Here is a 15673-nt window from a genome sequence, read left to right on the forward strand (position 1 = left end):
GCGTTTCCAAATCTTCCCACTCTGAAGGCTGAATAAAAAAAAGATCGTTTACAGACCCCTGAAACGCCGGCTTCGTATGGATGAGAGGCTGGTTTGGTGAAAAATTTGTGCGTTTAGGCCAGGGTTCGGCTTCGTGTGGACGGGGCCTTAGAAAACATACAAATAAAACCGAAAAAAACAGCTCCAACCCTTGGTAATGGGGAGTCGTTAAGGTCGTTATTGGCCTGCATTACCTGAAACTGGCCCATTCCTCTAAAAAGGGTCGTTAGGCAAGGCAAGGCAAATGTAATTGTATAGCACAATTCAGTACAAAGACAATACAAAGTGCTTTACATTATTAAAATATAGGAAAATAAAACCGAATCAAAGCAAGTAGGAAAAAAAAACATAATAAAAAATGCAGAATATTAAAAGGGTCATCGTTGTCCTGGCTAACCAGGCGAGATGTTTTGGTCCCCTGCATATAGTAGATGGAGGTTGGGATGATAGCGATGCAGTGATCTTCTCTATCACTCCGTCATAGCTTTTTCTACCCTCTCTTTTTAAGGTTGGTTTTTCTCTCTCAACATAAATGGCTTCAAACTTTTAAAACAAAGTCCAATGGTTTGTTTTTTAACTGTTTTTGGAATGACTATGACCTGGATGACAGAGAATCTCTACCAGCTGTGCACAATGTACAGATTAGGCCTTTCTGGAAATTTGAGAGTGTAAAGACAAACTTAAAAGGTTATTTTTAAATCCCAGAACAATAGCAGAACATAGAGAATGTGATTTAGTCAGATAAGAACAAACATCAACCTTAAGGCCTGCATGCAAGATTGCTGTGTGTGGATGAATGTTAACACTGGACACCCCACTAAACAAATCCAGGGTAGTGGCAGCATGGTGCTGTGGAGGTGGATTTCTTTTACTATAGGACATTGAATTCGGTTAAAGTTGTTGGGAAGACGGTTAAGGGCAAAACATGGATGACAACCTGTAGATATTCACCATCCAGCAGGACAACAAACAAAACTCATCATATTTTCTAGTTATTGTATAAAGTATTTATTAAGAAGAGCTCTGAATTTAACTGAATGTTATTCTTTTCAGATTTATATTTGTGAAATATTATATTTTTTGTTTAAAACTCAAAAATATACACTTTATTGTGTCGGTCTATTGTAACTCCAAGGCTTTAAAGTGGCAGAACATGTAAAAGTTTGGCATTGTTACATTTTCAGTGTACATTAAGCCCACTGTTATGCCAAACCTAAAACAATTAGGTTGTGCTTAATGTATTGTGAATGCATTAAAGAACAGGTTCTCACTAGCAGACCAACAAATTTTGTAAGCATGTGTCCAAACTATCCCGGCATTCGGTGCGATGACATCAGCATCTTGGGAATGTCAACCTTGGGACAGAGCTCTGGGAACGCCACTCTGAGTAGTTTGTTATTCCAAGTCACAATCATCCCCTAAGCATTAAAACACACACAGACATTACTTCCAGTGAACGTGCACGTACAGTTACATGGACACGGGTCGTTTGTTGTTTTAGGCTGAGTAACGAGTCTCTGTGGAGCCGTTAGCATCAGAGTAAACAGAAGCTAAAATGCATTTTCCCACCAGTCCTCAATTAACCCCGTTGCTGACACACATACATGTATACACACACACAGAGTACAAACACGCCACCCATGGTGACCCATTCAATTAGCCTCCATTCCCTACAGCCCATTAGTTCATATAAACAGAAATGCAAATAGCCCAAAGGGGTTATCTACATTTTTTGGGTCTTTTTTTTGTGTGTGTAAAAGGGAAGCAGCAGTAGTTGCTGCTCCAATGGAGCAACAAAGGTACATAAACACAACGCAGACGGAAGAACGGCGGGAATAGAGATGGTGAAAAAAAATGGAGGAATAAACCGAAGAGAAAATAAAAGATAGATAAATATAAATTTTCTTTTAAATAGAGAAGGCTAAATATCTAAGTAGGGAATAGATTAGTGAAAATAAAGAAAAAAAATGTGAACTTAAAATGTAACTAAATATAAAAACAACAGTTAACGCCTGAGTATGTAAGGATATATTTACATCCCTCCAATCATTATATATGTAAAACATAAAATTTGTTTATCCTTTGTCTTGCTCATCATAGAAATATAATAAAGTGATTATACCAAGAGCAAGATCTTTTCAAAGACCTTTTTTTTTAATATTGTGAACTTTGGATATTTGGCATCAGCACGATAGAAAGATATAAAAAGCCAAAAAAACGACAGATTTAAGTCAGAAACAAGACCCCAAAAAAATGATCGACGACGGAGATGAAGAGAACATACAAGACAACAGAGGATGAAAGGCGACCACATGAAAAAGGGACGACGAATAAAAAGGAAAACCATAAAACCCTTAGTGTTTGATAGCAGACTGAGTCTTTAATCATCCTCAAACAAAATTTCATGTAACACCAGATGAAAACACAAGTAAAGCCCATCCATCAGATCTATTTGCCCATTAAGCTCGTGTGTGTGTGAAAGAGCTAACGAGTTTGAGTAAAGATAGTGATTTATCATTAGTTTGTTACCAGAAACCTGTTTGATGTCCCCCGTCTCTGACCCCGTTTTAAAGCAGCCTTCCATTCATCATCTCTCCCTCTGCCGTCTAGTCATGCTTTTGTTTATAAAAGCTCCGTTTTTACATGCGAGTCTGCGCTGGGCTTCTGATTAACACACACAGTAGCTGTAGTTTCCATGACCTCTTTCAATCAAAGAAAATATTTCTCTCTAACATTCTCCCCTTTCTAATTACAATCAGAGCTGTTCTATAATTAAATCAACATTTTTAAAGCTCGTTTCCCCGTATTAAACTCTTTCTGGCTCTCACGTCTCATTTACAAGCAGTATACTTTTAATGAGTTTAATGTTGTCAGATTTCTTATTTTTAATTATTAGAAGGTCAGCTAGAATCACTAGGGTTTTTCTTTTGTGAGTAATAACTCGTATCTTATTCCTTAACTCATAATTGCCAATTTGTTAATAGTTTGAAACCAGAGAAAGAGTTATGCTGCAGTTAAAGCTGCCCTTTTTTTCCAATAAAAATAAACCAAAACGACAGTTTTGGCTTTCTGTCAAGTCATTAAAAAGGTTTGAAAGGTTAAACATGTTTCTATATATTTCGGTTTTTATACACTAGCTGATTTTATCTAATGCATGCAATTAGCTTGTTGCCAATCTAGTTCTGTCATTATTTGCCACTCAGCACATGATTTATGCATCATTTGTAAAACTATAGGCAGTTTTTTTTTTTTTATATCCCTCTCAAAAATGTTATCTCAGTGATCCTAAAGTTTTTTTCAAGGGATATACAGTTCAGGATAAAAAAAAAAATAACTTCCGTCTGCTAAAATAAAGTAAGGAAAAAACTGAACAAATAAAAAAGAGATATTTAAACTGAGCTGTAAATTCATTTTTAAGGAGAGCCATTTGCAACAAATGGAGAAAATCTGGAATTGTAATGAGCATTATTAAAGTGAGGCTGGCCTAATCAAGTTTCTCCAAGAGAGCATTAAGGACTCATCCAAGAGGTCAAAAGGAAACCTACTGTAGAACAACATCTAAAACACTGCAGGCCTTACTGGAGTCTGCTGGGAACAGGATCTGTGATTCAACAATAAGAAACTAAGCAAAAAGAACATACATGGGAGACTTCCCAGAAAAGACCCAAAGAAAAAGTTTGATTCACATTTATACAGAAACATTAGATGATATTAGGAAAACATTCTGTGAAGTTATGAGACAAAAGAAGCCCTGGATGGAAGGTCTGGATCCTGTAACATCTGGTATAAAACTCACTGAATTACTGAAATAAACCATTGTACACACAGTGGTGAATACATTAGAAAAAAAATATTTGAAAAATGGGTAATGAATTAAAACAACTACAGATGTACAGTTTAAAGTTATGTTATTTTCTTTGAACCAATCCTAATAAAAACATTTCTGAAAAGATGTAAACATTAATATTAAAGATGTTTCATTTTTATTTACAGCTAAAACATGTAATAAAATCAATAATACATGTGTGATTTTAAAATGTCTTACTACTGTATATGGGTCTTTTTTTAATACTATACTACAGTTCATCATTTGCTAATATGAAACCGATTTTTATTCTTTCAATTAGAATCCGAAACAAAGACGGCTTTGCAAATTGGCCACCAGAGGGCGCCAAAACAGCCGCAACAGTTGGTTTGATCAGTTAAGATTTACTGAGGCGGTCACTGAACTGTACCTGAAAAGCTGTCTTTGTCCATGGCCAGCAGGTCTCTGGCTTGATACATGTAGCAGCGCAAGTGGTAGCGGGTGCCGCCTAAAAGAACCAGTTTCACATGAAAAAAAAAAAATAATCCACAACATTTGGGAAAGAGATCCAAAAAAATGAAATAAAAGTGGGGGAAAGTATGAATGTTTTCCTACGGTCAAAGAAACAGGAAATTGTTGGTCTGTTGACTCCAAAGGTGGTGGTGACCGACTTGTCATCGTGCTTGTCCTCTATGCTGCTCTGTGGAAGAAGAGCCACAGAGAAACACATTTTAATGCAGAATTGCTTATGATTCTTCTGTAGATTTTCCATATTCACTGTTATAGGTTTGTATGACTGCAAAACAAAAAGTGCAGGCCCCATTTTTTTTTCCAACTGTGAAAGGGATTTAATAAAATCAAGATATAATCCAACTCCAGAAGTCAATCCCATTAACAAATGCACTTTGATATGGAAGAACCTGGCTGTCCTGCACAGAACTCCAACATCTTTGCTATAAAATGGAGCTGGAATTAAAAAAAAAAAAAGAACTTAATGTTCCAGAGACAGACTGAGATCAGCAGATACTTTATTTAATTCCCATGCCATGTGTAGAAATCCTATCCATAAACATGTTTTCTTGTCCTCCATCCCTCACCAGGGAACATTCCAGAGCAAAGATGGCAGCCGGCCCAGTCTTCTCCAGCGGCTCCATGCGGCACCTCCACCTGCGCCTCCTGAAGCTGTCTGTCTTCCTGGGTTTCAGGTGGAAGTTCCAGCCGAACAGAGATGCATATTCCCAGCCTTCTCTGTCTGTATCATCTGGACGCTGCTGTGGGAATAAATATAAATTAACAGTAATTAGATATAGTTTGTATTTATTAACTTAAAGAAGACATTAACATACATTTATTCAACTATTTTTCACCACTCAAAAATAGCGTAAAGTCAAAAATTAGGCCAAAGTTGAGGCTTGTTGTGTCAAAGTTTCTAATTTGTGCTGCAGGAGCTCCATCTAGTGCTGAAAAGAGGGTACTTCCGCCACGCAGAGACAAACACCAAGGCTGAGGAATGATGTTTAGGGCTGACAATGATTACTGTTTGTTTGATTGTTCTTTATTCAATTTAGTTCAATTAATAGTAACTTGTTAAAACTTTATAATTTTCATATGTTTTTATCAGCAAAAAGTTTAATATACTACATTTTGTTAAATACTTTTTTACTGCTCCTGGGAAAAATATGATTTTTTTTTTTTTTACAAGAAACGTAAAAGTTTCAGTTAACTTTCCAATGACTGTTAGTCTTGGTTGACTTTAAATCCTTCAGTATAACTGGACTGAATCGAGTTTTTTTTTTAATAAAGTCTCTTAATACATTTGTTGAGAATTAGTGCTGGATATTAGGAGCTTAATAAAGGCGGCAACTTATTGAGATCATATCCTAATATGCATTGGAAGAGCATCACGGTAATATAAAAACCTTGCTACCTTCCTGAGGGCCTCCATCTTCTGCTGGTCTCTCCGTCTCATCCTTATCCATCGTCTCCTTCTGTTGGTGTGGTACATCTTCTCTGCAGGAACCCATGACTTAGGACGGCGGTCTGGAGGAATGGTGATGCCATACTCCCAGCCTAAAGGTAATACACAACAACAACAACAAAAAAAAGAAGTAAGAGCCGTCCTTTTTTGTTTATATGAGCAATCCTTTATTTTCTAAGCACCTTGATCATCAACAGCTCTGTTGAGATCTTCGCTCCACTCCACCTCCTCCCAAACCCACCCAGGAGGACACTCCACCTCGTCCTTTGGCACAGTTTTCTCCCCGTTCTGTCACAGAAAGAAATATTGTTTGTTTGTTTGTTTTTACTTACAGCAAACAAAGCTATTGAATAACCATCCAGGAACTCACCACGTCAGTATAGCCCTCCGGCATGCCGATCCACTGCCCACCCGGTAACCTCATCTGGTTCTCAAACACCTCCTCTGTGAAGGTCATGTGACCTGCATCCACATCAAACAGCAGTCTGGGGAAAACCCAAAAGTAAAAGCAATTATTGCCAAATCTACTTAAAAGTATTTTTTAAATGCTCTCAGTAAAATGTTGCCCAAAAAGGCAGAATGTTTTATTCCACATGTGTTTAACCTCAATTACCGCAGTCAGTCAGCAATTGTTGCTGCTTGTGTTACTTTTTACTTATTGTTTAAAAGAACAAAAATGATAGTAAAGGAACTAGGGCTGCAACAAACAATTAATTTCCAAATCGATTAATATGTCTATTATTTCTTTTGAATAATTGTTTAATAATCGGATAGAAAACGTTTTTTTTTACAAAATCAAACCAGGTGAAAATAAAACTCTTCCACTTCCAGGTCAGTTCTGGATAGTGAATATTTATTTATGAATTTTTTTTTTTTTTTTTTTTATCTTAAATGCACATTTTTTATATATTTTCTTTACAATTTTGGTATAATTACTGCTCTAAGTGGGTCACTCTCTCAGCTAAAGGCATGTTCTGCAGTCTATATACTCCAGTTAACGATTAATCAATTACTAAATTAGTTGACAATTATTTAAATACTCTACTATTCACAATTAATTGCTTCAGCCCTAGAGGGAACCTTGACATACTGCTAATGTTGCTACCGCTGCATCCACACAAGCCAAATTCTCATGCAAATCCTAAGCAAAAGTAAAAAAAAAAAGGGTTTATACAATTTCAAGAGAATTTTATGTGTAAAGTATCAGTTTTAGACTCCTTTGAGGGATTTATTTACAGCATAAAACACTTTGGAAGCCATTGAATGTTGTTTAAAGGAACAATAATTCTGTGTTAGAGTGTACCTGTTCAAACTTTTTATGTGCATCTTGGTCCTAGATGCACATTCTTTATATACCCTGTGAATAATGATGATCATAATAATAATGAGACCAAAGCCTGATCTTTGATCTGGAGGAATCCTTTTTTTATAGGTTTGGATTTAGAGGTATGGTGTGAATAGAATTTAAAGTCAGAGTTAGTTTTGGGAGGTTATTAGTTAGGGTTAGTCATAAATGCTGTAAAACTGAATAATCATCTAAATCAAAGTGAGGAGTTTATTTGGTAAGAAAACAGATGTAGAATTTTTAATTTATTTTATGAAAAAATAGCTAAAATAAAAAGAAATGAGTTCAATTACATTGATGCTTTAAATAAGAAGTAAAACAAGAAAGATTTGGAAAAAATGTTGAATTAATTAGAGTACAATCAAAATAACAAAGACTGATCAAAAAAGTTGTGCAGATACTTTAAGGACAAAAGGTGCACTTTTTATCGACTGGTGAAATCAATATTGTCCTGTTAGGGTTCAGGCACTGTTTTGCATTCAATATGAACCACAGTATACTGTACAGCACAGTGGCACAGATATTATATTATGGGAAGGGGAGACTTCTCTTAATGTGATGTTGGGTTCATATATTTGACTTTAAATGGATTAAGGATCAGCTTGAATAAAAGCTGTCAAATCCCTATTTGTTGTTAGATCGTATGCCAAGACATATTGAGGCGCATGTTGAAACTGGCAGCTGTGACCTCCGAAGGCCAGATTCGTTGGTCGATTACGTCATAGCACGGTGCCGTGGCCTCTTCCAATTCAAAGAATCAAGTCAGCTGTATCCTCAATATAATCCAAGCATGTAAATTGTTCCATCTGAAATTATGAAAATAAGGGTTTTAAATGGTTATTGAGTCAGATATGTAGCGGGTAATGTTTGGTTTAGGTTTTTATCTGTCTCCGTGCAAATGGGTTTAGCTGACATTTAGACACAGATTCTAAGATCTCTGCAGTGAGGGGACTATAAATCTGATATTCACAACAAAAGGTACTTCTACTGAAGCTCCTCAATGAAATTAGCACAAAGAACAGTAGTAAGAAGTTCGCCATCCATCCTTTGCCTGCATTGTGTGTCGACTGTCACGGTTGCTAGGCGACAGAGCGTACGCTGAGTGAGGGGCGACGAAAGCTGGAGAAGCCTGGACCTGTTTGAACCTATACTCTTCCGGCCTCCTTATTTTCACAGCCTTCGAAGGACCAAGTCCAGGTAGACCGGGTCCATGGGAGGACGCAGCCTTAATGCGTTTCGGGGGTTTTGGTGTTTACAGCTACTGGATGCTAGTTTAATCGTTCAATCTTCCAGCATGTTTCTGTTCATGCAGTCATGTTCATTGTAACTTCTGTTTTCCGTAAAGCCTGATGCTCAGTTTTCCTGGCAATCAGTAGAATGACAACAAGCTTAAGTAATGCTTTAATAGAATAGAGTTTGAAATGTTCATTATGCCTTGCGTTGCAGGGGAATGTTTTACTTTTGCCCACTTTTTAAAAATACAATATTATTCTATACCAAAAAGCTTCTATCCCTCTAAAGCAAGAGGTTTCCCTGTAATCATGTGTTATGCTCAATGAAAGACCGTTCTAAAACTCAGAATGATTGAATGACTAAGTAGCAAAGACTCACGTCCTCTCAGGGCTGATGAACCAGTCTCCAGCCCAGGTCCATCCAGGCGAGGGCTTAAAGCTCTCTTTGGGCAACTTCACCCTCCCAGTGACGTCGCTGAACTTCGGGTAGGTCAAACCTGTCGTTCCCCAGCTTCCTACCAGAGCCAGCCGAGTCTGGTTCTCGTACTGCAAATAATCAAAGAGAGGTTTCGACTGCAGAGGGAGAAACGAAGAGCTTTCTTTCCTTTCAGCATTTTATACCATGGTTGCACAAAAAAAAAAAAAACTTAAACATTACAGAAAGGAAGGTCTGGCTGAATAAAGCCAAAATGGCCCAAGACTTTAAGGTATTATCTCAAACACCCACATTAATGAAGCAGTCCTACAGTAAATGTTGACATGTTTCATACCGTCTCTGCAAAGACAGACAGTTTCCCTTCAGCATACTGGTTGAAGTGTTTGGCATCAGCAGCCAGTCCGAACCACACCTTCACCCTCAGCTGACCAGGAAGTTTGGTTTCGCTCCCGCTGCCCTGCGGGTTCTGAACAGCGAAAAACACACCAGGTACGTTACAAAGAACCAGGAGGTTCAACGTGTGGCCCATTTATTCTATTGAATAATTAATGGGACCCTTGACTACAATAAATAGTACAAATGTGGCCAAATGTTCATATTTCTTTTATTTTCTGTGGTTAGTTTTGAGTATTTTACTAAAATAGAAAACAATTAAAAACCTAAACATGAATTGTATCGTAAGTCAAATCTGCAATTTAAAAAACAAAGAAATAACATGTGCAGTGATTTTCTGATTATAATCAATTAAATATTAGATTTTTTTTTTTGTTTCTCCTTAACAGTTTTGAGCTTACTCAAATACAGTAGATCAGGCATTCTCAACCTCGGTCCTCGAGGGTCGCTGTCCTGCAGGTTTTAGAGGTTCCTTGCTCCAGCACAGCTGATTTACATTGATAGATGATCAACAGGCTTTTGCTGCAACTGCAATCATCAGAATCAGCTGAGCTGAAGCAGAAAAAACTCTAAAATCTGCAGTACAGCGGCCCTCGAGGACCGACTTTGGGGATGCCTGCAGTACAGTAGATTATTAACATAGAACAGCAGGTCTGTTTGGGTGGATAGGTAGAGGAAATGCACACACCTTCAGAAAGATGCTCTGCAGCTGTCCGCAGTGTTTCCCACAGTATTGCTGGGAGAAGAGGACAGTGTGAGCCTGGATGCGGTGGTAAGCCACCCTGCGGTCGCCCTGCAGCATCCAGATGATAATGTCTGGGAGACTATTCTGAGGCTGGGAGACAAAATTCACAGCGGGTTTAAGTAAAGCTTAATTAGTTCAATGGCCTCCTAATTACTTGGTGGCTTAAAAGACAGCTCTTACCTCCTCAGCTATGGTCCTCAGCCTGTTGGCCCAGTCCTCCGCCTGCTCCAGCACTGAGGACAGTTCAGTTTCTGGTCCGTGTTTCAGTGCCAGAGCTGCGGCTGTGATCTGCTGCAAGTGGAGGCTTCGAATGTGTCTCAATGAGCGGTCAAGAGGAGTAGCACACTGCCACTGGTCGATAGAGGGCAGCTCCTTACTGTGAGGAGAAAGATTCATTAACTACCGTATAGGACAGAAGAAATGAAACATAGATCTATTCTTTTGGATTGCCCTTTAGCCTGTGTGTTACATAAACATGCTCAAATAAAAAAAAAAAACACAAATTAAAAGCAAAATTAAAGTATTCAGTACCAGTTTACCTTACTCTACTTTAGCAGTTGCTAAAGAAACATATTTAGGAAAAGTAGCACAATAAAGAGTGATTAAATTTATAGAAATTCAACCCCAAATATTTATGCACATATAAGGTGTGGTAAGGTACTGTTTAAGTCATTGAAGCTCATATTTCATAAGAGAAAAAGTGTCTACTAAGTGTTTTAAAAGAAAAAAAAGGCCTAAGAAGAGGCAGATATATCTCAGAATGCTTTGCGCAGAGAGCTCTCCTCGAAAAGCATTATGGGATTTGCTTTCACAACAGCCCGCTGTCGCCATAGGCTGTCACTACCCGACAGTGGCGACTAATAACAAAGATGGTGCAGGCACTGCGTAGTGGAGGAGGAGTTAGGGCAAAAAGCAGTGATCATCTGTCCAAACAGTAAGTTAACTGAGTTTGCAATTAAGTCCCCTATATAGTCCCCACTGTATGTGGACACAGTAAGCTTATATGACCTATGAGAAATGCACATTTTAAACAGGGTGTGCGTGAGGAGAAATGGGCTGGTGCGTGCTCTTGCACACTTGTTTGTTTAAAGGGGGTGGGTCTTTTAGCAAATCCTCGACAATACATTTATTATGCTAGCATTTTTATTTATACCTACTTACCTAAAGCTAAGTCATAAGTTAATTAAGGTAGATTTTTTTTTTGTTCTAATGATTCCACTGGAATGAAGGATCATATTTAAATGTAAAATATAGGAACTGACAGTAAAACACATGATTTACCTGCAGTCTGCAATGAGCTGATCTAAAAGCTCTACAACACGCAGCTCTACATCCTCCATGTCACTTCCTGCCTTCACTTCAAACTGCACTTGTTGCAGGTTTGTTTCCTGGAAAAGCAAAAATATCCCACAACAGACATAATAATTAAATCTGTGCAATACTACAACTCTGCAGGAGGCTAATTTACAAGACCATCAGTACACACCAATCTGTCTATGATCGCAAGCAACATGTTGAGAGCTTCAATCCTTGGTCGAATGTCTTCCCATTCTGAAGAAAGAACCACCACTGGCTTAATATTTCCCCAGGGAAGGTAGTAGTAGTGGCAACCTAAAACAGAGTAAAAAAGGTATTCAAATTCAGGTTGGTTTCATATTGCAAAACTTGGCTAAAGCAGCTTTTTACAGCGTTTCAACTTGTTTTTTTTAGCTGGTAAATACAATATTCCACAACTGCTTAAAATAAATCCAGCTTTTAGAGTTAAAGAAAAAAATGTATACTAAGTAAATTTCTTTTTGAAAAAAAAAATGCTTGTTTTCATTAACATTATTCCAGTTCTGTCTCTGAAATATGATTATTACAGTCGTTACAAGCAAGTATTAATGGCCCCTTAGTTGTGGATCACCATTAGGCTCTATTGTAGATCTTAGTCTGTTTTTCATTTTTATTTATGGTGTCTGTGGAGGCACTTTATGTAGAGGGAAAGGGACATATTTAAAAGGTGACAGAGGATACTGGCTCTGGAGGATTTGAATAACCTTTAGCCACAAGGGGCGCTGGACATATAACTTACAGGGTTGGCCCTGTGAAGGCCACTAGCAACACTACACTGTTGCAGAATTAGCTCTTTTTAAATTTTGGTACCACTTTGGTTGAGTAGATTGAGAATCATGGAAAATAGGCCGCTTTCACCTCTTAAGAAAAAAAAAAAAAACTACATCAGAGAACCAAAAACTGTCATAGCTGTTTTGCAGCCTAAAAAACGTTTATTAGTTCAGGGGGAGCTCAGACTGCCGTAAAGTGGTACTTTGCGTAACTTCACTCATTAAGTAAGACGTCCCTTCCTCATAAGTTACATAGGGGAGTCTGTGAGAAGGACAGCCAGCATAGAACAATGATGGACTCCAAATCATATTTATTGACCTGAAAAATCATGTACTATATCTAAAACTAAGCTAATACTTTGATTAAAAATATATTGTACTATTTTGTTTATCTTTAGATGAAATAACCAGTGTGATATTAAGGACATGCCTCAAAAAGGGGATAACCTCAACGGAAAAATAAAAAGATCATTGTCTTATATTAGTACCAGCTTAACCTTGGGCCCCTCACTTACCGTCAAACACAGCCCTGCTGAACTGTGTGGTTGAGGCCAGAGGGAGGCAGCTGTAGTCAAACTTGTTGCCATAGTTACCAATGCTGACTTCAAACTGGATGGCATCATCAACATCCTGAAGCAGCGTGGCTGAGTAAAACGCCACAAAGAGAGAGAACTTTCTCTTTCTGAGAAACTTCTGTAAGACAGAGATATATGTACAGTACATGTGAGGGGCTCCATATTTTTATACCTATTTCTACATTTAATCCTTGTCTCTCACCTCCACTACCAGCAGGTCATCTGATGCTATGTCTTCACTCCTGTGCTCAGGTTTGTCAGTCAGTTTTGTGGTCAGTTCAAGTAAAACTCTGCCTCTGTATGCTACTCCTTCCCCCTGTGAGAGAGATGCACTTTTTTTTTTAGCAAGTCAAGATGGAGGACCAAGACAAAGATTATTGTCCTCCATCTGCAGAAAGAATAATAGTAGTAGTCTTACTTTTCCAAGGTTAAGAGCTTCATGGGGATCATTAAAGGCAGTGAATTCTCTGGGACTCCCGTAGAAATTGACAAAACAAGGGCCAAATGTCGGCAGGAAACCAAGGCTGTCATCAACTGCAATTAAAGAGAATACATCAAAACCTTTATAAATCGGTCCAAGTAAACAGATATGACACTAACTCATCATATAGAAATTACTTATAGGAAAACAGATCTGAGATAATACGGTTGATGAGTTAAAAATATATATATATCTTAAAAAGAACTAAGTGAAATTTGGTTAACTAAAGTGGTGTATAGAGCATGGTAGACGTACTGCCTGGGTGGGCGGTCCGAGGGGTCAAGTCATCTGAATGCGTAGAGAGGAAGGATGGTTAAAAATCAAAGAGATTCAAAAAGAAAGAGTGGAAAAAGAGGTTTCTGAACGCAACTCAAACCCAAACTCAAGCAAACAAGCAACTGCTGTTTATTCTCTTTGGTGTAATTTCATTTTTTCTGTTTTAATCAACATAGCATCTCCAAAAACACGAAGGCAAAATGGTAGCTGTGTTGGTCAAAAAGAGGAAGTATAAAGATGAGAGTGATGTGTTAATCTAGCACACCGAGTCAGTCATCATGCATGTCAACATGCTTTGTTATGTTGACAGAGCACTTCAATCAAAGGTTGTGGAAAGGATCCAGCACCTACAATGTGGGTATTTTCTTGACAACTGTAATAGAAAGGGATTCTGACAATCTTATCTGATTTACTTACTTTTGTTGTGGAAAAATAGGGAAATTTGACTTGGATTAAAGAGACTTTGATCAAAAGAGACTTGGTTAGACTACTTGTCATGGTCCAGGTTCTCCATGAATGTCCAGTTAAGGTTTTATTGGGAAGGCCTAGTCCAGTTCAGACTAAATTCCAGGTACTTTTTTTTTCCAGCAACTTACCATCAATTTCTCCTCCTGGGGCCGATATCTTGGACATACATAGGTGGGTGGTGCCGATGACGTCATTATGACTAGCTCTATCCCTGAAATGAGAGGTAAGAAAAACCCAGACCTGTTAAACATACTCCTAAGGCCAAATGTATCAGTGTGTAATTTTCTGAACAAAAGGGTATGGTAAGATAAAGATGTGTTTATCTTTTAGTTAAAACAATGATTTAAAAAAGTGTAAAAATGTCTCATCATATGCAGCACACACCATCTAGATGAGACTGAAGTAGGACCTAGTGATTTATTACAGTAACAGAAGTTTATTTACTGCTAATTACTACCTTAAAGAGAAAAGAGTTGCGAAATAGTTTTCTCTATTAAAGGAAATAAGATTAAATAATATACTACTCTATCTGATTTCATATTTTACTTCTTAAAATGGAAAAACAATCCTGAAAATTTCTTCAGTAACAATTGTTTGATAGCAGTGGGTCACTGAAAGTCATTTATGTCTGGATTTACCAGTCTACAATTCGGATCCTCATCTTCTCACACATGGAAGGGAACTGTAAAAGAAACAGAAATAAAAACATGTATAACATTTATTCTGTGCTCAACCACTTCTTGGTTTAATAGTCTCTGTGCTTCTCACTCTAATGGGCATTGCTAGGCTTTGGTTCCACTGAGGGTTTGCGTTTTTCTCTAGAATCTTTGTGCAGACCTGAAAGATAAAAACAAAGCTCTCTCCATCAGCAGTATTGAGCTTCACATGACATAATCAAAGGTTTGGATCACAGATGATGATAGAAAAGTGGTTGAGGAAAGTCACCGTTTTTCCAGCAAAGTTAATCTCCACCATTGGATCCACCAAGTTCTTTCTGTTGGAATCAAACCCAAGAATCTGCCTCATTCCATCCATGAAGGCATCGTCCACTAGACAAACATGTTAGAGCTTCCTCAGATTACGTTTTTTTAAGGAGAGTAAAAATAAACAGCCTGCATATAGACTCACTTTGTGGCAAATCTTCAGCTCTGAAAATCCTCAGTGTAAAGATGGCTCCTCTCAGAGAAAGGCCTGCTGGTCTGAGCAGGTTTCCTTCTATGTCTTCTTTTTCCTCAACACACTCTCGTTTATCAGCCTGGGAACACACATATCGGCAGATTAGATCAAAACCAAGGGAATTTAACAACTACAGCAAGGGAAGGCTTTCTTTCAGACAGCTGTTTTTACCTTGAAAGAATTAGGAAACCACAATGAATTTATTCATAATTAGTGTATTTCACCAAATAGAATATTTGTAAGCATTTATGTTTTTTATTTTCTCATACCAGTGTTTAATCTTGCATAGCAGTCACCATCCTTTACCGTATAATCAATGTGCAAAAATTTGTTGAAAAAACTTTGAAAAGACGACATGATTTACGTCGACATGATGTCTACATTTGAAAGAGAAGTGAAAGGTTAAAATCCATAATTTTCAGATAATTGAAAAGACCCAACTAATAATAATAAACGTTAAAAACTGGGTTTTCAACATCTATTATTAACAGTTGGGACAAAATCAGAAAAACCAGCCACAGCCCAATTTTCAACAATTTCTGGACTGAATTAAGACTATGACAGACCGACCACATTTACCCTAAAAACCAACATCTAAATGACGTCTGGTATTTGGGGG

At 37.7% G+C, this 15673-nt stretch overlaps 1 protein-coding gene across 7 annotated transcripts in view; it reads right to left on the bottom strand.

Annotated features, from left to right (window-relative positions):
* The window catches only part of dysf (dysferlin), a 100880-nt gene that overhangs the window by 56998 nt on the left and 28209 nt on the right, over positions 1-15673 (bottom strand). For 4 of the 7 annotated variants that reach the window (XM_015390439.1, XM_015390440.1, XM_015390435.1 and 1 more), the window contains exons 12-32: positions 15007-15133; positions 14824-14927; positions 14647-14715; positions 14517-14560; positions 14007-14089; positions 13390-13422; positions 13072-13187; positions 12856-12969; positions 12594-12771; positions 11460-11584; positions 11255-11361; positions 10154-10349; positions 9917-10063; positions 9170-9301; positions 8779-8945; positions 6193-6307; positions 6005-6110; positions 5772-5914; positions 4942-5115; positions 4460-4544; positions 4275-4352 (exon numbers count right to left, since the gene is read on the bottom strand). In XM_015390439.1, coding sequence (XP_015245925.1) covers positions 4275-4352; positions 4460-4544; positions 4942-5115; positions 5772-5914; positions 6005-6110; positions 6193-6307; positions 8779-8945; positions 9170-9301; positions 9917-10063; positions 10154-10349; positions 11255-11361; positions 11460-11584; positions 12594-12771; positions 12856-12969; positions 13072-13187; positions 13390-13422; positions 14007-14089; positions 14517-14560; positions 14647-14715; positions 14824-14927; positions 15007-15133 — 2443 coding nt within the window. The remainder of the gene's footprint in view (positions 1-4274; positions 4353-4459; positions 4545-4941; positions 5116-5771; positions 5915-6004; positions 6111-6192; positions 6308-8778; positions 8946-9169; positions 9302-9916; positions 10064-10153; positions 10350-11254; positions 11362-11459; positions 11585-12593; positions 12772-12855; positions 12970-13071; positions 13188-13389; positions 13423-14006; positions 14090-14516; positions 14561-14646; positions 14716-14823; positions 14928-15006; positions 15134-15673) is intronic. The other 3 variants (XM_015390441.1, XM_015390438.1, XM_015390436.1) reach the window with 2 other exon arrangements.

Source organism: Cyprinodon variegatus, unplaced genomic scaffold, assembly GCF_000732505.1.
Source record: "Cyprinodon variegatus isolate N-32 unplaced genomic scaffold, C_variegatus-1.0 Scaffold499, whole genome shotgun sequence".
Lineage (NCBI taxonomy): Eukaryota > Metazoa > Chordata > Actinopteri > Cyprinodontiformes > Cyprinodontidae > Cyprinodon > Cyprinodon variegatus.